The sequence below is a fragment of the Monodon monoceros genome, unplaced genomic scaffold (assembly GCF_005190385.1).
Source record: "Monodon monoceros isolate NGI ecotype Baffin Bay Population unplaced genomic scaffold, NGI_Narwhal_1 Super_Scaffold_16, whole genome shotgun sequence".
Classification (NCBI taxonomy): Eukaryota; Metazoa; Chordata; class Mammalia; order Artiodactyla; family Monodontidae; genus Monodon; species Monodon monoceros.
In genome coordinates, this window is record NW_021703772.1 from 34036441 (window position 1) to 34060167 (window position 23727).

Below are 23727 nucleotides of genomic sequence, written 5' to 3' on the forward strand. Positions count from 1 at the left end.
ACAGACTGTGTAGTACCTGTAAAGGAAAGGTGGCAACAGCTGGGCCGTCTTATGGCCAACTACTCCTGCAGTATATAGTGACAATCTTACATCCATTTCAAAACAACAAGAAGATTTCAGAGTTTTTTGTAGGGGGTTCTGGCTGCTATAAGGTACTTTTGGCCCTCCTGGGGAGACTTCCCTGAAATAGATGAACTCTTGTAGGAAACCATACATAGGCATTAACTAGTATTCAGGCTCTTAGTGCCCTGAATTAGGTACACAATGTTAATGAACGTGATCCACTAGGAAATTAGAAACTGACCCAAAGAAATATAAATTCTTGCAGTCAGCTCTGGTGTCCTGGAAAACTCCTTTAGCCCTTATGTTGGAATCAGGCAAGAAATTATGAGATGTCATCATGGTTAATAGGACAGCAGATGCCCTGGATTGATGTGGACTCCACAAAGTAGGTCACTGTTGTGCTGCTGTGCAAACCAAGTTGAAGTCACCTGAGGACACACAAACCTCAAGACCCTATCTAGAAAGCAGTGTGGTGATGGCTGCTGAGTCAAGGAATTCCCAAAGATGAAACAGATGGTGTCAGCTATGAAGACTGTGCTGCCTGATATAGAGTGTTGGAAAAGACCAATAACATTAGAAGTTCATTTGGTCGAGCCATGAATTGCTGCTACACCACCCAAAATTAAATGTAAATGTGAAGTCTTGTTAAATGGCATGGAGTTGCTTTCTCCTTCTGCACTGCATGACACCTCCCTTTCCCCTTGTCTTAATCTCAGCTCTTTTAAGACGAAACATGATTAGAGGTAGAGCCAAGGTCTTCCCATCACTAAAGGGGAAAGAAGGCCCTAAATAGCCATCCAAGTTCACTGGAGCATTTCAGGGAGGGAAGGACCCCAAACTTTTATGGCTCTGTTGGTTGTGGGTGCCCAAGTCTCTAACTTATCTGAACCTATAGGAGGAAAAGTCACTTGGATTCAGCTTATAGAATTTAGGCAGGGTTCACAATGGGGAAGGGAACTAACATGACCTTGTGGATAGGGCTCTTTTGGTCAGTTGAATGTACTGTTGTTTCTACATCTGAATGTGTAGTAGGAATCATTGTGTTATATACTTGTTCGTGTCCATCCCATAAGTGCCAGAGGGATTGGAAGAGCTATATTTAGAGAGGTGCTGGTGGGAATTATAAATCACTACCCAACTTGTCTCTCTGTGCCCTCCCAGATGGTCTAACAGAAAAATTATAGAATCCTAGGAGGACAGAGGGAAATCACAGCCTCCATTAAGAACTTAAAGGCAGCTGGGAAAATAAGAGATGCGTTATCTCAGTACAGCATCCCTGTGTGGCTAGTGAGATTTGCTAATGGAGTTGGAGACTTACAGTGGATTATCACCAACTGAATCCAGTTGTTGCTTCCATATCCAAGCCATTCCAGATATTGTGACTGTAACTGAATCCACTGCCCAGACTGATGGCGTTTGGTATGCTATCCTGGATGTGGCCAACACCACCTTCGCTGTACCGCTGACACCTGAGGACCAAGATCAGTTTGCGTATGTTTTTAGTACTCCCCCAGAGGTAACTACTCACCCGCCATTAGCCAGCAGTGGGTGGGTCAGGATTTAGCATGAGTGCTTCTACATTCAGATTTCCACAGCTTTCTCTATATGCATGATATCCTATTGGTTAGCAAGTCTAAAGCCTTAATCTCAACAGCCTTGAAAATGGTATTATCACATTCCACCAGCAGAAGTGGCTAGTAAACCCTGACAAAATTCGGGGGACTACTTACCAGGTAAAGTTTATTAAGCCTATTTGGAAAGATTAATAATGTCAGTCCTCTGGCAGTCAAAAAAAAGCAAAAACAGAAACTGTTGTCTCTTTGCCCCACCCCCTCCTGCCAACACTGTAAAAGAAGGCCCAGCACCTTGCTTGTATGAGGGGCAGTACGTGCCTCACTTGGGCATTCTACATGGTTCTTTATCTTGTCTAACCTACAAATCAGCATCTTTTCAGTGGGGCCCAAGCCACAAGCTGAGTTAGAAGCTATCCAGCAAGCTGTGATACACTATCTTTGGGCCCCTACAATCCTTTTTTTAAAAAATAAATTTATTTATTTATTTATTTATTTTTGGCTGTGTTGGGTCTTTATTGCTGTGCGCGGGCTTCCTCTAGTTGTAGCGAGTGGGGGCTACTCTTCGATGCGGTGCACGGGCTTCTCATTGCAGTGGCTTCTCTTTGTTGTGGAGCACGGGCCCTAGGCACGTGGGCTTCAGTAGTTGTGGTATGCTAGCTCAGTAGTTGTTGGCGGATGGACTTAGTTGCTCCGCAGCATGTGGGATCTTCCCAGACCAGGCCTCAAACCTGTGTCCCCTGCATTGGCAGGCGGATTCTTAACCACTGCGCCACCAGGGAAGTCCCCCTACAGTCCTAATGACTCCTTTGAGCTACAAATCTCTGTGCTGATTTAGAGCCTCTGCCTGAAGACCTCTCTTAGGGTTTTGGACTTCTTCTCCTTTGGCACAGGTACCAGGTTTACCCCTTTTGAAAAGCAGTTATTACCTTGATTACCTAGTACCAGGAGTTACTGAGCTTTTGTCAAAAGTGAACACCTTACTTGTATGAACTCCGTGACTCTTCGGCTTATTATTCTTATTTTAGGATGGGTCAAGTTGGACCCCGCAACTAACAAGGTGGAAAGGGCCCAGTAAGCCTCGCTTGTCAAATGGAAATGGTATATTCAAGAACACAGACAGCCTGGCCCCGGCAGTATCTCAGCTTTTCATGAAAATGTGGCAATTACACCTTTGGGAAGACCTTATTCCTCCCTCTGCCCCTGAAGAAAATCCTTGGCTCAATGGGGCTTTTGCCGTAAATAATCAAGTCCTTTGTTTCTGACTCGGGAGTCTTCTGCTAGCATTCATGAAACTGTAGCAGGAGAGCTTCATAGCTTGTAAGTAGGTAAAATCCTAGGACCTGTACCGTTCTTGATAGTTTTGGCAATGAGAATGGGATACTGACAAGAGACAAGGCTTTCTGGAAGAGGAAGGAAAAAGGGCCCCTACAGGCTGGGTTAGGGAATGTGCGATTTCCTGGATTTTAGTAGCAAGTGCTCTCACCCAAGTGGTGGTGATGGTGGGGAAGGGGCGAGCAGTAGGCGTCTTCCACTTATCCTACCTGTAAATAACTGTTCAGAGGCTGAGTGGTGAGAGACAGGATTTAAAGAAAAACACCCAGTGAGCTTTATTTGTTGCTCACTCCCCTCTGGGGATGGAGGTGGGGGTGGGGAAGAAAGGGATGACCTCATCTGCTTTCAGGAAAAGGCCCTGTATCCTGGGGGAACCTTCCTGGGAGGTGAAGGGCACATAGCTGTACAGCTCTGTTGGATATAGGCCCCAGAGACTCTAGTGTGGAGCTGTAGTAGAATGTGCCAGAAGGAAAGGAGCTCCTGAGCCCAGAGGCACTCTGGAAGTAAGGAGGTGCACAAGTGGGGAGGGGTTCCAGCCCTGAGATAAGGGGCCTCCCTGCTGCTCCAGCTGTCCGCCAAAGGCTAACCTCCCTCACACCCTTGTTCCCCTATGATCCCAGTCTGGAAATAATAATCTCCTGATGGCTAGTGTAGCTGTTGTAGCTCCTAACATGTAGGTTAATCTGAAATCAACTGATAGGGTTTGGGCAAAACTTGCAGTGTGGAGAAAAGTTATGTTAAAGTAACCTTATGGGTAGGGCCTTCTCTGCTGAGTCCGTGTACTGTTGTTATATCTCTCACTGCCCACTGTATATTGAAATTGATGTGTTGCATGCCTATACTGTAAATATTCATAAAGGGTCAAGAGGGAATTCTCCCATTCAAGGCACCGCCATGTGTAGATAAGTCCTTGCCATTTGCCACACGTGGGTGGATCAGGATTTAAATAAGTGCCTCCACCCTCTCATGTCTAAAGATACAGATGATGTCCTATTGGTTAGCAAGTCAAAAACCTCAGTTTCAGAGGCCCTGACTGTGGTGATATCACACCTCTACCAACAGAGGTGGCTGATAAACCCTGACAAATTCAGGGGCCTGCTTGCCAAGTAAATTTTCTTGAGACTATGTGGGCAGATTCACAGTGCTCAGTTCCTTTGGCAGTCAAAGAAAAAGTGCTGTCTCTTTGGCCACACACCACCTAAAAGGAGGCCCAACATATTTTTGAACTCTTTGGGAATGGGAGACTATATGTACATCACTTTGGGCATTCTACTTAGCGCTTTATGTCACCTAACTTGCAAATCAACATGCTTCAAGTAAGGCCTAAAGCAGCAGGCTTTTCTGGTCAAATGGTAGTAGTGTGTTCAGGAGTGCATCTGACCTGGTCCTAGCATCATTTTGGTTTTGTATGAAAAAGTGGCAGCAACCAGTTTTGGTGGAACCTTATCCTTCATTCTGCCACCTGAAGCAAAGCCACTGACTCAGTGGAGCCCTGGATTCACAGATGTGCTCCTAAATACCTGGGCCAGGTTCACTCATGGTTCAGATAAGCTGAACATTGGGCTACTGTGGCTATTCAGCCTGAAGGTCAGCCATGCAGAATCAAAAATGGATGTGGTTATTCCACTCAGCTGGACAGAACTCTGGCCAATACTCCACTTTAAGACCTTGTTACATTTTGCTTACTCTGGAGCTATTTCCAGTGGTCTAGCTACTTGGCTTGCCATTTGAAAAACTACTAACTGGCAGGTTAAAGACACCCCTCTTTGGGGCTGCAAACTATAGAACCAAATTGCTGCTACTAAAAGACCCATCTAGGTGAGTTATGTAGATGTACAGAGTAAGGGCATGTGCTCCGTGAGACTGACTGGAATCAAGCTGCTCATTGAGCCTCTCCTCCACAGATTGCCCCCATTGCTGTTTGGGTTTATCATTGTACTGGACATGACAACACATCCACCATCATAGCTGGGCATAAAGTAAAGATGTCAACTTTGGTAAAGTTTCTGATGCAGAGGCTGCCACTGCATGCCAGATTTGACTCCTCAAGAGTTGACCCATTTACCTTGCAGTGAGAGAGCTTCATTGCAGGAATCCCACCTGCTTCTAACACTGGACTTTGGGCTCCTTTTGAGGGTAATCGGTTGACAATTTTTCAGTTTATCGTGTTACTTTCAGTCCAGTCAGACGACTTCAGTTACTCTATTGTAGTGCTTGAAAATGTTCTTGGTCGTGTCTTTGGCTTTCTGGCTCATTTGCAGTCTGAAAACAGTTTGCAAAAGCCACTTTAAAAAGGGCTAATAATTCTATCAAACATTTAGAGAGGAGCTAACACCAATCCTTCTCAAACTCTTCCAAAATATAGCAGAGGGAGGAACACTCCCAAACTCATTCTACGAGGCCACCATCACCATGATACCAAAGCCAGACAAATATGTCACAAAAAAAGAAAACTCCAGGCCAATATCACTGATGAACATAGATGAAAAAATCCTCAACAAAATACTAGCAAACAGAATCCAACAGCACGTTAAAAGGATCACACACCATGATCAAGTGGGGTTTATCCCAGGAATGCAAGGATTCTTCAATATATGCAAATCAATCAATGTGATACACCATATTAACAAATTGAAGAAGAAAAAACATATTATCATCTCAATAGATGCATAAAAAGCTTTTGACAAAATTCAACACCCATTTATGATAAAAACTCTCCAGAAAGTGGGCATAGAGGGAACCTACCTCAACATAATAGAGGCCATATACGACAAACCCACAGCAAACATCACTCTCGATGGTGAGAAACTGAAAGCATTTCCTCTAAGATCAGGAACAAGAAAAGGATGTCCACTCTCACCACTGTTATTCAACATAGTTTTGGAAGTCCTAGCCGTGGCAATCAGAGAAGAAAAAGAAATAAAAGGAATACAAATTGGAAAAGAAGTAAAACTGTCACTGTTTGCAGATGACATGATACTATACGTAGAAAATCCTAAAGACCTACCAGAAAACTACTAGAGCTCATCAATGAATTAGGTAAAATTGCAGGATACAAAATTAACACACAGAAATCTCTTGCACTTCTATACACTAACAATGAAAGATCAGAAAGAGAAATTAAAGAAACAATCCCATTTACCATTGCATCAAAAAGAATAAAATACCTAGGAATAAATCTACCTAAGGAGACAAAAGACCTGTATGCAGAAAATTAGAGCCTCACTCTAATTATTGATGTTTGACTGCTGACAGCTCCTTTCTGGCCCATTTCAGCAAGCTGATAAGAAGTCCTAAGTGTGCCCTCTTTTGGTGCCATACAAACATCTTCTTCCATATGGGAGCTCTCATCTCAGTCCCAACATTTAACCACCATAAAACCCTTAAACTTGTCTCCTTTCCCTGCTCTCAGGTGTCAGGCTTTGCTGCTCCATTCTTGACACTATCAAGAAACAGTTTTGAAACTCTTGGCACCTACGACATTAAAATAAGCCCAACATATTTTGGGGTTCTAGAAGCAACAGGTCTTATGTCTTTAATCCATTTTAGGTTGATTTTTGTGTATGGTATGAGATGAAGGTCAAATTTCATTTTTTTGCATGTGGATATCCAGTTGTTCCAACACCATTTATTAAAAAGATTATTCTTTCCCCAGTGTGGATTCTTGGCATGGTTTTCAAAGATCAGTTGACCATATATGTGTGGGTTTATTTCTGGGCTCTGTGTTCTGTTCCATTGGTTTATATGTCTGTTTTATACAAGTGATATACAGTTTTGCTTACTGTAACAGTCAACAAAATGAAAAGGCAACCCATAGCATGTGCAAAAATATTTACAAATTATATATCTAATGAAGGGTTAATATCCAAAATATATAAGAAACTACTACAACTCAATAGCAAGAAAACCCACCTAGCCCAATTAAACAACAGGCAAAGGAACTGAACAGACATTTCTCCAAAGAAGGCATGCAAATGACCAAAAAAAAAAGGTGCTAAACATCACCAATCACCAGGGAACTACAAATCAAAACAACAATGAGATTTCACCTCACACTTGTAAGGATGGCATTTATTAAAAAAAAAAAAAAAAGATAAACAAGTGACAAGTGTTGGTGAGGATGTGGAGAAAAGGGAACCCTTGTACACTTGGTGGGAATGTAAATTGGTGCAGCCACATTGGAAAACAGTATGGAGGTTCCTCAAAAAATTAAATATAGAACTACCAGATGATCCAGCAATCCCACTCCTGATATATATTCAAAGGAATTGAAACCAGGATCTCAAAGAGATATTTGCCTTCCCATGTTCACTGCAACATTATTCACAATAGGCAAGATATGGAAGCAACCTAAGTGTCCATCAGTGGATGAATGGATAAAGGGAATGTGGTAAACATACACAATGAGTATTAATCAGCTGTAAAAAAGAAGAAAATCCTGCCATTTGAGACAACATGGATGGACCTTGACAGCATTATACTAAGTGAAATAAGTCAGAGAAAGACAAATGCTTTATGATTTCACTTATATGTGAAACCTAAAACAAAAAAACTAAACTCATTTGTACAGAGAACAGATTGGTGGTTGCCAGAGGTGCATTTTGGGGGTGGGTGAAATGGGTGAAGGTTGTTGAAAGGTACAAACTTTCTGGTTATGAGATAAGTCCTTGGTTTGTGATGTATAGGGTGGTTAACAATACTATGTTGTATACTTGAAAGTTGCAGAGAATAAATCTTAAATGTTCTCATCATAAGAAAAAAATTATAAATGTGTGGTGATGGATGTAAACTAAGCTTATTGTGTAATCATTCTATAATATATACATATATAAAATCATTATGTATACTTAAAACTAATACAATGTTGTATGTCAATTATATTTCAATGCAAAATAAATAAAAAGTTTTTAAGCATGTAGGAAATTTTAGAAGTTACAAACCAAAAATATAATAATAATGGCTTTTATATTTACCTACATAGTTACCTTTTCTGGAGTTCTTTGTTAATATGGGCTTGAGTTACTGTCTAGTATGTTTTCTTCCATCCTGAGAGACTCCCTTATCATTTCTTGTAAAACAAAAATAATAGTGACAGACACCTCTAACTTTTGTTGATCCAGGAATGTCTTGATTCTTCTTCATTTTTGAAGGATGGTTTTGCTTGTTATATAATTCTTGGTTGACAGTCTTTTTCTTTCCACTGTCTACTAACTTACATGGCTTGTGACGAGAAATTGGCTGTTAATCTTATTGAAAAATTTTTATATGTGATGAGTGACGTTTTTTCTTGCTGCTTTCAAGTTCTCTCTTTGTCTTTTAGGAGTTTTATTATGTCTTGGTGTATATATCTTTGAGTTTATCCTCCTTGAAGTGTGTTGAGCTTTTTGGATGTGTAGATTCATGTCCTTTACTAACTTTGGGAAGTGTCTGGCCATTATTTCTTCAAATATTCTTTCTGGCCATTTCTTTTCTCCTTTGACTCCCATAATGTGTATGTTGGTACACTTGATTGTTGTCCCCAGGGTCCTTTAGGCTCTGTTCATTTTTTTCATTCTTTTTTTCTTCCTGCTTTTCAGGCTGGATAATTTTAATTTCCTATCTTCAATTCAGTGATTCTTTCTTCTATCTGCTCAATATGCTGTTGAACTTCTTAAGAGTTTTTCATTTCAGTTATTGTACTTTCTGATCCAGAATTTCTATTTGGTTCCATTTTATAATTTCTATCTCTTTATTTACATTTTGTTTATATATTGGTTTCTTGATTTCCTTTAGTTGTTTGCCCATGGTTTCCTTTTGCTCTAAGAGCATATTTAAGAAAGTCATTTTAAAATCCTTGTCTATTAAGTTCAATATCTGGGCTTCCTCACAGGCCATTTCTGTCAAGTTTTTTCCTATGAATGGGCCATATTTCCTATATCTTTGTATGTCTTGTGATTTTTTGTTGGAAATTGGGCATTTTAAATATTATAATGTAACTCTGGAAATTCTCCTCCATCTCTAGGGTACTGTTGTTGATTTTTGAGGGCTGTGGTCACGTTTCTTTAGTGACCTATCCAAACTATTGTTTTGCAAAGACTGTAAATTCTTTGCCATTTGTGGTCAGTCACTGAAGTCTCTCTTCCGTTATCTCAGTGGCCAGCTAATGACCTTACAGATTTCTTAAAACACCAAAATTTAGCTGCCCCTTTTTGCATTAACCAGTCCCTGGTTGCTATAAGTTTTGTATTAGATTATGGAGTTTGAAATAGTTGATCTGTGAGCCTTTGACATTTATATTTGTTTCAGTGAAGGGACCAATTCTTTGAGCACCCTACTCTACCATTTTCCATCATATCACTTCTCCATTCTCCTTTGATATATGCTTTCTTTTATGTTAATATTATTTTTATTTTACATTTTAAGTTACTATTTTTGTTCCCTGGGGCTTAGGGGAGTAAGAAGAGATCAATAATATACAAAGTAGTATCATGTACTTTTTTGATGCTTGCCATTTCCTACCTCAACAACCTACTACTACAATGTTTCAGCCATGCAAGTTATCTCACCACCTGCAGGTGTACTGGTTATAGTAGAAATGAATTATTTTCCTTATATAAGATAAATCCAAATGGTAACATTAGATCTCATTTTATTATTATTTATAGCTATCAGTAATGCTAAGTTTAAAAATTATATTGATATTTAATTATTTTTTTCTATTCACTTTTTCTGGTCTATTTTTATTTCAGAGTTCACATTGTTCCTGTAGCACAGTGAATGAAAATTTAAATATCCCTAATGGTGTAGGTAAGTTATTATTTGTATATATGGTTGTAATTTTCAAATATTCAGTGAAATTGAGAACATAAACTCATGTAAAACAATTACTATCAAGACTTTCCTTCAAAATATAAATTACACTATGATGTTTATGATTACTGACATGAAAAACCTATGGAATTACAATATTAGTGGGAAATCAAGCAAAGCAAAATACAGATGGCCTTAAGATCCTAGGTAATATTTATTTTACATGCATTATTATATAATATTACTAAGCCATTTAATACATTTATCTGTGTTTACAAACATTCTGGCTATCTATAGATCTATCTAGTGAAGTTTTTCTAATTCAAGGAATTGTTCTGTGATATTGTTATGGAGACACATTTGATATATCAGTAAACCCAAAGATAATCAAGATAACAACTAGTACAGCGTGAGCATGGAACAACCAGATCAGACAATGCTGCTGGATCAGAGTTCTGGAAGTCCCCTGCTGTGTCATGTTGGGGTTGAAGGAAATGGGAGATTCCTAAGGGAATCAAGATAGCCAGGGCAATGAATCTAAGATGGATACTTGGATATCTTGAGGCAGCAACTTTTTACAAATTAGTACAGAAATGTTTTAATATTCAACAATTGGGACAGTTATGACTGTGTAGTAACTGAATATCCATCCAGAGACGACTGTAGTAAGCTAATTAAAATGAAGAGAAAATAAGAATAAAACACTTGACAGGGAGGATGAGCAAGCAGGCACGTTTCTTTGTAACATGAAAGCATCCTTGAGTAGTAGAGAGTGTTCTCCAATTAGGAACTTATGGGGAAATAGAAGATGAAAAAATATATTTAAAAAAAAAAGACATACAGGGAAAATATCAGATGAAATTGTAACTGAGAAGTGTATTTTTAGAATAAAGTCCCCAAAAGGGAAATTTGACTTATCTTGAATAGTTGAATGTCGTGAAATGAAAATTATTACAAATTAATGTTTTAGCCATATATGTGTTTGTTTTTATCCATATGCATACATATGGATATGTATTTATATATCTGTTCTACACAATAATAACAGTTCTAAGAATATATATTGGGGTACAGGAAGCTATTTTAGAACAAAGGATGTCAGTTCCAGGAATACTTTAAATGTCAGGAAAAATTTAAAGTACACCTAAATTATTATTTATTTTAGAAGAGAAAGTGACCATTTGGAATAACATTCATGAGTAATAAGAGAGTACCTATAATATGATGCCTCCAAAACTTTCATTCTAATATCCTTTGGAGTCTTCTAATCATAAAAGAACTTTTGGAGTAAATCTGCTAGAACAGCAAGCAAGCTCCTTATTTTATTATTTCTGACTATTGCTTGAAAAGGGGAAATAGTGTATCAAATAATAGAAAATATTGTTGAGGGGGTAAACCGGATCTCACCCCTGCCTTGCCACTAATTAGCTCTGGACCTTAGGCAACCACTTGTCTTATAAAAGCCTCAATTTTCCCATTTTAAAAATTAAAGAATGGAACTAGATACTAAGAATAAATATTTCAGTACTCCCTTGCAGTTTCCTTATATTGCCTTATAATTTTCATAACTTTGTAGACATTTCACATACATTAATTTATTTAATCTTCATAAATACAACCCTGTTAGGTTGACGCTATTATACTAGTTTTATAGATGAGGCAACTGAGGCATGGAAAGGCTGAGTAGCTTGACAATTCTGTAAAAGAAGTCTGTGAAACAAGCCAGTGGTCCAATCTCCTCTGAAGAGTAAAGAGCCTTTATAAGCAGTGTCAAATCAAATACAGAATTGGAAAGAACATCTATGGTGTATCTTTTAAAAAGTAAATGCTTAGGGAGGAAAACAGGGCTTATTTTCTTATTGTTCACTCCTATTTGCTCTTGGGCAGGTCATAACTTTTCTGGATTTTTTTCTCATTTTTAAAATGAGAAAGATGGTTTTAAGACTGTTTGGTCTCCTATTTCTCTAGAAGGCTATATTCCTAAATTTATATCTGAACAGAGCCTTTTAAAAACGATTCAAGATTCCTAAATATATATTTTAAATGATTTTATTATACTTTGCATTACACTCTTCAGTTTATTTATGTAGACCAGTCTTATATAATTAACCTAATTCTTCTATAGATACATTATATAAGATAAAATGCAGTATATTAAAGTTTATTTAGTAAGGTTCAGCACTCTTGCTAAATTCCTTGAATTATCATTACCTTTAAGCAAATTAGAGGCATATGCCTAGCCCAGTTCCTTTGGAGCTACTTTCATAGATACCCTCTGACTCCTGATATATATGCACATATTTTTAGCCTAGCACCACAATTCATTGAAGAATATGGTCGTTGCACTCCATACTTTTATAAATTCTTTAAGTTTATTACACAAGAATCCTCTCTAGGGTCATGAATTGAATTAAGGAAATATAGAATTATTCATGAAATGTATCTAGAATGTAGATTGTCTGTCCACACAGCTTTACAGAGTTGGGTATGTATAGCAAATGAATGATGGAAGATTACCCAAATGACTGCTAGAGGATAGGCTAAAATGAGGCTCCAAGAAGGATTAGTAAAAGCAATCTTTTAAACATGCAGTCAAGCCTAATCTTTAACAGCTACAAAATAAGGTAGCTGATAAGCTGATAAGGTGCCTAAAATAAGCTGATAAGGTGCCTAATCTTTAACAGCTTCAAAAACATTCAGAACCACCTAGAGTGCAATGGCGATATTTTTTTTTGTTTTTACTTCATTTTTTGAACTGGCATTGAGCCAGAAAAGTAGAAGTATTCAATACATTGACTATAATCTGACTACAAGACAATCTTTGATGTACATAAAGTATGGTGCATGATGACATTTAATAACTTTATGTATTTTAACAATGGTATTCAAATTAGTAGTCAGAGTTACTAGATGACAGACCCAAGGGTGCAGTGTGTCAGGGGTCAGAATAGAGGGAGTAGTAACGATAGTAACAATAACAGCAAAACTTCCATTCATTTGTGCTTATTATGTCCCAGACACAGTATTAGATGCTTTAGCCCTTTAAATCACACAATCCTATGAGAGAGGATCTTTACCCTTTGACAGATGACAAAACTGAGACAGAGAGAGGCAAGATAACTTGTCCAAATTTAGATGGTTAGTTGTTGCAGAGACTATTTGAGTCTAGGCAGTCTGGCTCCAGAGCCTGTGCCCTTAACTGCTATGCTACATAGTCATTCGAGACATGTCTGAAGAACATGCTTGTCAAATGCCACAAGTGCTAACTTAATTATATCATTTTTTCACTCTTTTTCAGATGAGTTAATGCAAGATAAGGCCTATGGACAGAAAAATACAAATAGAAAAGGAAAATCAGTAAGTAGATTGATATGTCCTTTAAAAACCATTGTTAACATTTTACATTGTTTTGAATTAATTTTTACTGAATATTCTGTCATCAAGAAAGCATATACTTTATTGTGAATTTGTGAATTTATTATAAGTAAATTTTATTTATATTATTTATCATAGTTTATTATAAATTATTATAAAGCAATATAAATATAATATTAACTTCAGCAGGTTATAGTATTTAATTCTTCTGCCTCTCCCAAAATGGCTGTTGTTTAATGGGCAACTCACAATAGCACCAGGGAAGCATAAACTATCTTTGCCCAGCTGTTGTGACATGAACAATTTTACAGAAGCCATTCTCCTCATCCCAATTTTCCATTAATACTTGAAATTAACTGTACTGGATTCCTTTTTTTACACCGTGAGAATTTTCAGTTGTTCAAGATTCAGCTGTCTAAATGCCATGCCAGGCTAATAGCAGTATTGCACAAATGGAACAAGGGTTGTGTGGCTTGGGATGAGGATCGGGCAAGAAAGAAACACTGAGATGAAAGGCGAGAAGAGAAAGGAAAACTTGGTCTACTTCATATTTTGCACTCAGTAGGTACGAACCATGCTCACACAGGGGAGAAGATTCTAAGCCCTTAAAGAATTGTCAGTACTTTTCCTCATAATTTTTAATGACTGACTCCTTAATCCAAGACACTGGAACCCCATGCTAATACTGTTTTGTAGGGAGTAGAATTTGATATAAGAATGTCTTGGACTACACGCAGAAGGGTTTAGTCACTTTAAAGACAGAAATCCCAGTTGTCCAGGACATTACTGATTCTAATATTCAATCCAGTTGTCCCAATAAGCCATTAAAATGTCCTGGAAATTTTAATGTTTTGCTATTCAAACTACTTTTTCCAGGCTCATTCATCTAAAAATAGCACAAAAATCCCATCTGATTACTGGCCTAAAATTTATTTAGGAAAAGAGTGGCATAAATCTACCAGGCATCATACTGTTATAGAAAGAGTACAAGATTTTGAGTCAGAAGACTTGAATTCTGGCACCAGTCCCTTCACTATTAGCTGGAAGTTAAATGGGAACAAACCTAGTTGAATGAATCTGAGGTGGATTTTCAGTAGATGAAGCAACCCTCACACAATTTTTCACCTTCCATTTTATTCTTCCATTTATTATCGCAGCCCTAGCAGCCATCCATCTTCTATTTTTTCACGAAACAGGCTCTAATAACCCCACAGGAATCTATCTGACATAGATAAAATTCCGTTTCATCCATATTATACAGTCAAAGATATTTTAGGCGCTTTACAACTAATCCTAGCATTACTAATACTAGAATTATTCTCACCCGACCTGCTAGGAGATCCAGACAACAATATTCCAGCAAATCCTCTCAACACACCACCCCATATTAAGCTAGAATGATATTTCCTATTCGCATATGCATCCTACGATCAATTCCCAACAAACTAGGAGGTGTACTAGCCCTAATCTTCTCAATTTTAATTCTAGCATTCATTCCAATATTTCACACATCCAAACAATGAAGTATAACATTCTGACCTCTTAGCCAGTGCCTATTCCGAGTATTAGTAGCAGATCTACTAACATTAACATGAATTGGAGTACAACCCATAGAACACCACTTCATTATTACCGGACAACTAGCATCCATCTTATACTTCTTTTTAATTCTAGTGCTAATACCAGTAGCTAGCATTATTGAAAGTAATCTCCTAATATGAAGAGTCTTTGTAGTATATTTATTACCCTGGTCTTGTAAACCAGAAAAGGAGAATAATATATCTCCCTAGGACTCCAGGAAAAAGCTCAAGCTCCACCATCAGCACCCAAAGCTGAAACTCTACTTAAAACTATTCCCTGATAATTGTTATGGGACATTTCCACAGTCTTAAAGTACCATGTCAGTATTAAAATAACATTTTCCCCTCCCATAAATAGCTAATGTATTTCATATATAGCATATGGTATATATCCATGTATATAAGTACATATATTATATATATATATAATATATGATATGTGTAATTGTGCATTAATTATCTGCCCCATGCTTATAAGCATGTACATTATATTATTGATATTACATAGAACATAATGGTATTAATAGTACATAGTACATTAAGTCAAATCAATTCCAGTCAACATGCATATCATACCCAATAGATCACAAGCTTAATCAGCAAGCCACGTGAAACCATCAACCCACTTAGCATGTGTCTCTCTTCTAGCTCAGGGCCCATGACTTGTAGGGGTTTCTATTAATGAACTTTATCAGACATCTGGTTTTTACTTTAGGACCATCTCACCTAAAATTGCCCACCCTTACCCCTTAAATAAGACATCTCAGTGGGCTAATGACTAATCAGCCCATGCTCACACATAACTGTGGTTCATGTATTTGGTATTTTTTAATTTTTAAGGGATGCTGTGACTCGGCTATGGCCATCTGAGGACTTAACAAAGTGAAATAAATTGTAACTGGACTTACATTATCAACCGTAAGGTGTTATTCAGTCAATGGTTACAGGACATAAGGAAATTACACACATGTACATGTGCATGTACATATTTACACGCACATACACGTACACATTTATTAAATAGGTAAACGCCCTGCTTAACAAATCCCCTTACCCCCCACTAAGCCCTATGCTCCATATGCCTATAATGCCCTACCAAACCCCAAAAACAAGGTAAGAAACATACAAATACATAGAATTTAATTAATCTATCCAACAAAACACAGACATTTCAATACTCAAGTAAAATAAACCCTAATCATACCAATAAATTACATAGATATATACCACTTATATAGACAGACATCTCCCTAGGTTTATCAGCCACTCTTATTAAAATTAAATTTTAAAATTCAACACTAAATCTAATATAAAATACACAAATTAATCATGTACACATTACCACATAATCATGCATACAAACTCAGCCTGTTAATGCAGTTAAGACTTAAAGCAAGGCACTGAAAATACCTAGGTGAGTTTACTAACTCCATAAACACATAGGTTTGGTCCTAGCCTTTCTGTTAGCTTTTAATAAAATTACACATGCAAGCATCCACACCCCAGTTAGAATGCCCTGTAAATCATAAAGATTAAAAGATTAAAAAAAGCTACAATAGTAGCTCATAATGCCTTGCTCAACCACACCTGCACAGGAAACAGCAGTGATAAAAATTAAGCCATAAACGCAACTTTGACTCAGTTATATTATCCAAGGTTGGAAAATTTCGTGCCAGCCACCGCAGTCATTTGATAAACCTAAATTCATAGAAAACCTGCATAAAGCATGTGACAGAATAAGTTTTCAAAAAGTTAAATTCTAACTAAGCCATAAAAAGCCATAGCTAAAATAAAAATAAACTACCAATGACTTTAATATTTCCTGATTACATGACAGCTAAGACTCAAACTGGGATTAGATACCCCACTATGCTTAGCCCTAAACTCAAATAATTACAATGACAAAATTATTCACCAGAGTACTACTAGCAGCAGCTTAAAACTCAAAGAAGTTGGCAGTGTTTCATATCCCTCTAGAGGAACCTGTTCTATAATCAATAAACCTCACCAACCCTTGCTAATTCATCTATATACTACCATCTTCAGCAAACCCTAAAAAGGAACAACAGTAAGCATAATAATTATACATAAAAATGTTAGGTCAAGGTGTAACTTATGGAGTGAGTAGAAATGGGCTACATTTTCTATTTCAAGAATATATTTCTTTTTTTTCCATTTTTTTTTTTTAATCTTTTGGCCACGCTGCACGGCATGTGGGATCTTAGTTCTCTGACCAGGGATCGAACCCGCATCCCCTGCATTGGCAGCATAGAGTCTTAACCACTGGGCCACCAGGGAAGTCCCAAGAATATATTTCTTATTACACAAAAGTTTTTATGAAACTAAAAACCAAAGGAGGGGACTTCCCTGGTGGTCCAGTGGGTAAGACTCCATGCTCCCAATGCAGGGGTCCCGGGTTCGATCCCTGGTTGGGGAACTAGATCGCACACGCATGCCGCAACTAAGAAGTCTGCGTGCCGCACCTAAGAGCCCGCATGCTGCAACTAAAAGATCCCTCATGCCACAACTAAAGATCCCGCATGCCGCAACTAAGATCTGGCACAGGCAAAATAAATAAATAAATAAATAATTTTTTTAAAAAGGAGGATTTAGTAGTAAATTAAGAATAGAGTGGGGCTTCCCTGGTGGTGCAGTGGTTGAGTCCGCCTGCCGATGCAGGGGACACGGGTTCGTGTCCCGATCCGGGAAGATCCCACATGCCGTGGAGCGGCTGGCCCCGTGAGCCATGGCCGCTCAGCCTGCGCGTCCGGAGCCTGTGCTCCGCAACGGGAGAGGCCATAACAGTGAGAGGCCCGCGTACGGAAAAAAAAAAGAATAGAGTGCTTAACTGAATAAGGCTGTGAAGCATACACACACCGCCCATCACCTTTCTCAAGTATTAAAATAATCCTCTATAATCTATTAACAAATACTAATCATATGAGAGGAGACAATTCATAACAAGGTAAGCATACTGGAAAGTGTGCTTGGACAAATCAAAGCATAGCTTAAATAAAGCACCTAGTTTACCACCCAGGAGATTTCATAATTTATGAATACTTTGAACTAACTGTAACCCAAACCTCCCACAATTTTAATTACCACAAGCAAATCAAATAAACCATTAACCTAATAGTTAAAGTATAGGAAATAGAAATTTTAAAATCTTTTGGCGTTATAGAGAAAGTACCGTAAAGGAATGATGAAAGAAGCATTAAAAGTAGTAAAAAGCAAAGCTTACCCCTTTTACCATTTGCATAATGATTTAACTAGTAAACATTTAACAAAAATAACTTAAAATACCTTGAAACCAGACAAGCTATTTATGAACAGTTTATTAGAACAAACTCATCTATGTGGCAAAATAATGAGAAGATTTATAAGTAGAGGTGACAAGCCTAATGAGTCTGGTGATAGCTGGTTGTCCAGAAAAAGAATCTTAGTTCAACTTTAAAAATTACCTAAAAAACTATAAATTGTAATGTATTTTTAAATGTTAATCGAAAAAGGTACAGCTTTTTAGAAGTAGGGTACAACCTTATCTAGAGAGTAAAAACAACACCATAGTTCGCCTAAAGGCAGCCACCAATTAAGGAAGCGTTCAAGCTCAACAATATATTTACCTTAATAACAACTATAAGCAAATCAACTCCTAGTTTAATACTGGACTAATTATTAACCAATAGAAGCAATGACATTAATATGAGTAACAAGAAATATTTCTCCCTGCATAAGCTTACATCAGTAACTGATACTGTACTGAAAATTAACAGTAAATAAATCTAAATCAACATTAAATTACTTATTATAATATACTGTTAACCCAATGCAGGCATGCACTTAAGGAAAGATTTTAAGGAGTAAAAGGAACTTGGCAAACACAAACCCTGCCTGTTTACCAAAAACATCACCTCTAGCATAACTAATAGTAGAGGCACAGCCTGCCCAGTGACATCTGTTAAATGGCCACGGTATCCTGACCATGCAAAGGTAGCATAATCAGTTGTTCTCTAAATAAGGACGTGTATGAATGGCCACAGGAGGATTTCACTGTCTCTTACTTTTAATCAGTGAAGTTAACCTTCCCTTGAAGAGGCAGGAATAATAAAATAAGACGAGAAGACCCTATGGAGCTTTCATCTGTTAACACCCCAAAAAACCAAACTAAACCACCAAGGGATAACAAGTTTCATTATGGGTTAACAATTTTGGTTGGTGTGACCTCGGAGGACAAAAAAGCCTCCAAGTGATTAAAATCTAAACCAACTAGTCAAAATATCTTATCACTTATTGATCCAAAAATTGATCAATGGAACAAGTTACCCTAGGGATAACAGTGCAATCCTATTCTAGAGTTCATATCGACAATAGAGTTTACGACCTTGATGTTGGATCAGGACATCCCAATGGTGTAACCACTTAAAGTTTCATTTTTTCAACAATTATAGTTCTACATGATCTGAGTTAAGACCAGAGTAATCCAGGTTCGTTTCCATCTATTATGTATTTCTCCCAGTATGAAAGGACAAGAGAAATAAGGTCTACTTTACAAAAGTGCCTTAAAATCAGTTAATGATATGATCTTAATTTATTTTATAAATGTACTACCCAAGAACAGGGTTTGTTAGGGTGGCAGAGCCTGGTAATTGCATAAAACTTAAACCTTTATAAACAGAGGTTCAACTCTTCTCCCTAACAAAATGTTTATAATTAACATCTGGATACTCATGGTCCCAATTCTTCTAGCTGTGGCATTTCTCACATTAACTGAATGAAAAGTATTAGGTTACACACAACTTCGAAAAGGACCAAACATCTTTGGACCATATGGCCTATTACAACCTGTTGCCAATGCAGTCAAACTATTCATTAAAAAACCACTACAACCAGCTACATCTTCCATCTCCATATTTATTCTTGCACCAATCCTAGCTCTAACCTTAGCCTTAACCATAAATCCCACTACCTATACCTTACCCTCTCATCGACATAAATCTAGGAGTATAATTCATATTAGCTATGTCAAGCCTAGCCATCTATTCCATTCTATGATCTGGATGAGCTTCTAATTCAAAATATGCTCTAATTGGAGCCCTATGAGCAGTGACCCAATTTCATATGAAGTAACACTAGCAATTATCCTTTTATCAGTCCTTTTAATAAATGGATCCTTTACCCTCTCAACTTTCATCACAACACAAGAACATCTATGAATAATTTTTACATCATGACCTCTAGCCATAATATGATTTATTTCTACCCTAGCAGAAACTAATCGAACCCCTTTCGATCTAACAGAAGGAGATTAGAACTTGTATCTGGCTTTAACGTAGAATATGCAGCAGGCCCATTTGCTAAATTTTTCCTAGCAGAATATGCCAACACCATCATAATAAACATTTTCACAACAATCCTATTTCTAGGAGCATTCCACGATCCCCATACACCAGAACTATACACAACCAGTTTTATTATCAAAACACTACTATTAACAATCTCCTTATGCATTCAAGCATCCTACCCATGATTCTGATATGATCAACTCATACATCTACTTTGAAAAATTATCTATCACTAACACCAGCCCTGTGTATATGACACGTTTCACTACCTATCATAATGTCAAGCATCCCTTCACAAACATAAGAAATATGTCTGATAAAAAAGTTACTTTGATAGAGTAAATAATAGAGGTTTAAATCCTCTTATTTCTAGAATTATAGGAATTGAACCTACCCCTTAAGAATTCAGAATTCTTCGTGCTACCACATTACACTATATTCTATAGTAAGGTCAGCTAAATAAGCTATTGGGCCCATACCCTGAAAATGAAAATCCCATTATCCTTATCATTATCTTAATAACCATTATTTCAGGGACCATAATGAAATAACTAGTTCACACTGATTACTTATTTGAATTGGGTTTGAAATATATTAGCTACCATCCCTATTCTAATAAAAAAACTTTAACCCATGAGCCATAGAAGCATCTACTAAATATTTCTTAACATAGGCCACCACATCAATATTACTTATAATAGCTGTTGTCATTAACATACTGTATTGTGGTCAGTGAACCATTACAAAAATCTTTAATCCAACAGCATCAATAATCATTACAATAGCTCTAGTCATAAAATTAGGACTATCCCCATTCCACTTTTGAGTACCTGAAGTCACACAGGCATTTCACTAAAAGCAGGCTTAATTCTATTAACATGACAAAAACATGCACCACTATCCATATTATAACAAATTTCACCATCCATTAACCTAAACTTATGACTAATCATATCCACACTAGCAGTCATAATTGGAGGATGAGGCAGACTAAATCAAATGCAACTACGAAATGTCATAGCTTACTCATCAATCACTCACATAGGCTGAATAACAGCTATCATATTATATAATCCAACTCTAACAATCCTAAACCTACTAATTTACATTATAATAACACTCACTGGACTTCGCTAGTGGCACAGTGGTTAAGAATCCGCCTGCCAATGCAGGCAACATGGGTTCGAGCCCTGGTCCGGGAAGATCCCACATGCTGTGGAGCAACTAAGCCCATGTGCTACAACTACTGAACCTGTGCTCTAGAGCCCGCGAGCCACAACTGCTGAGCCCGCCCGCCACAACTACTGAAGCCCGCGTGGCTAGAGCCCATGCTCCTCAACAAGAGAAGCCACCGCAATGAGAAGCCCGTGCACCTCAACAAAGAGTAGCCCCCACTTGCTGCAACTAGAAAAAGCTCGCGTGCAACGAAGACCCAATGCAGTCAAAAATAAATTAATTAAAAAAAATAACACTCACTATATTCACATTACTCATTCACAGCTCGGCCACCACTACATTTTCATTATCACACACAAGAAACAAAATACCCATCATTACAACTCTTATCCTCACCATTCTGTTATCAATAGGACGCATCCCACCACTATCAGGATTGAGTAATTATTCAAGAAATAACAACAACAACAACAAAAGAACATTATTTTACCCACACTAATAGCTATCACAGCACTGCTTAGCCTATATTTCTCCATACAACTTACGTATTCTACATCACTAACCATATTACCATCAGTCAATAACATAAAAATAAAATGATCATTTGAATATATAAAACAAACAACTTTTCTACCAATAATAACTGTAATATCTACATTACTTTTACCCCTTACACCAATCCTTTCAGTACTGGAATAGGAATTTAGGTTAATATAGATCAAGAGCCTTCAAAGCCCTAAGCAGGTATAATTTACTTAATTCCTGTATAATAAGGATTGCAAGACTCTATACTACATCAATTGAATGCAAATCAAACACTTTAGTTAAGCTAAATCCTCACGTGATTGGTGGGATTTCATTCCCATGAAATTTTAGTTAACAGCTAAATACCCAAGTCAGCTAGCTTCAATCTACTTCTCCCGCCATCAGGAAAAAAAAAGGCGGGAGAAGCCCCAGCAGAATTGAAGCTGCTTCTTTGAATTTGCAGTTCAGTATGTTTAATTCACCACAGGACTTGGCATAAAGAGGACTCAACTTCTGTCTTTAGATATACAGTCTAATGCTTACTCAGCCATTTTACCTATGTTCATAAACCGCTGATGATTCTCAACCAATTTTAAAGATAACGGCACCTTGTACTTATTATTTGGTGCTTGGGCTGGGATAGTGGGTACTTCCTTAAGCCTACTAATTTGTGCTGAATTACGTCAACCTGGAGCATTACTTGGGGATTATCAAATTTACAATGTAATTGTAACAGACCACACATTCGTAATAATTTTCTTCATAGTTATACCTATTATAATTGGAGGCTTCAGAAACTGGTTAGTTCCACTGATAATTGGAGCACCCGATGTAACCTTCCCTCGTGCGAAAAACAGAAGCTTCTAATTACTTCCACCCTCTTTCTTACTCTTACTCGCATCATCAGTGGTAGAAGCTGGTGCAGATACAGGCTGAACTGTATACTCACCTCTAGCCAGAAACTTAGCTCACGAGGAGCTTCAGTTGATCTTACCATTTTTTTCTTATATTTAGCAGGTGTTTTTTCAATTCTAGATGCTATTAATTTTATTACCACAATTATTAACATAAACCACCCACTATATCTCAATACCAAACACCATTATTTGTGTGATCTGTCCTAATTACAGCTGTATTACTATTATTATCATTACTAGCAGCTGAAATTACCATACTATTAACGGACCAAAATCTAAATACAACCTTTTTCGACCCTGCAGGAGGAGGAGACCTGATTCTTTTATCAACACCTGTTCTGATTTTTTGGTTACCCTGAAGTTTATATTCTTATCTTACCTGGATTTGGAATAATCTCACATATTGTAACTTATTATTCAGGAAAAAAAAGAGCCTTTGAGGCATAGTATATGGGCATAGCATGAGCTATGACATCTATTGGCTTTTTACGGTTTATCATATGAGCCCATTATATGTTTACACATAGATGTTGATACACGAGAATATTTTACATCAGCTACTATAATTATCGTTATTTGTACAGGAGTAAAAGTATTTAGCTGACTGGCAACTCTTCACGGGGGTAATATCAAATGATCCCCTGCTATATTATGAGCCCTAGGCTTTACTTTCCTTTTTATAGCAGGTGGTTCAGCAGGAATCATTTTAGCCAACTCGTCCCTAGAAATCGTTCTTCACGATGTGTATTGTGTAGTTGCACATTTCCATTATGTACTATCAATAGGAGCAGTATTCGCCATTATAGGAGGCTTCATACATTGATTCCCACTATTCACAGGCTACACACTTAACTCAGCATGAGCAAAAATTCATTTTGTAATTATATTTGTAGGCGTAAATATAACTTTCTTCCCACAACACTTCCTTGGTCTATCTGAAATACCATGATGATATTACTACTACTCTGATGCATACACAACATGAAATAGTATTTCATTAATAGGCTCATTCATTTCACTAACAGCAGTGATACTAATAATTTTTATAATCTTT

At 37.4% G+C, this 23727-nt stretch overlaps 1 protein-coding gene and 1 long non-coding RNA gene across 4 annotated transcripts in view; one reads left to right on the forward strand and one right to left on the reverse strand.

Annotated features, from left to right (window-relative positions):
* The window catches only part of C2CD6 (C2 calcium dependent domain containing 6), a 148031-nt gene that overhangs the window by 86254 nt on the left and 38050 nt on the right, over window positions 1–23727 (forward strand). Inside the window, 2 exon segments of the mRNA XM_029225123.1 lie at window positions 9723–9755; window positions 13057–13115. Of these exon segments, the coding sequence (XP_029080956.1) occupies window positions 9723–9755; window positions 13057–13115 (92 nt within the window).
* LOC114896779 overlaps window positions 1–23727 on the reverse strand; it is a 65934-nt gene that overhangs the window by 11103 nt on the left and 31104 nt on the right. For 2 of the 3 annotated variants that reach the window (XR_003793920.1, XR_003793919.1), the window contains exons 3-4: window positions 5035–5231; window positions 1382–1532 (exon numbers count right to left, since the gene is read on the reverse strand). This is a non-coding gene — a long non-coding RNA (uncharacterized LOC114896779). Of the gene's footprint in view, window positions 1–1381; window positions 1533–5034; window positions 5232–5714; window positions 5789–23727 lie in introns of those variants that run through there. The other variant, XR_003793921.1, reaches the window with a different exon arrangement.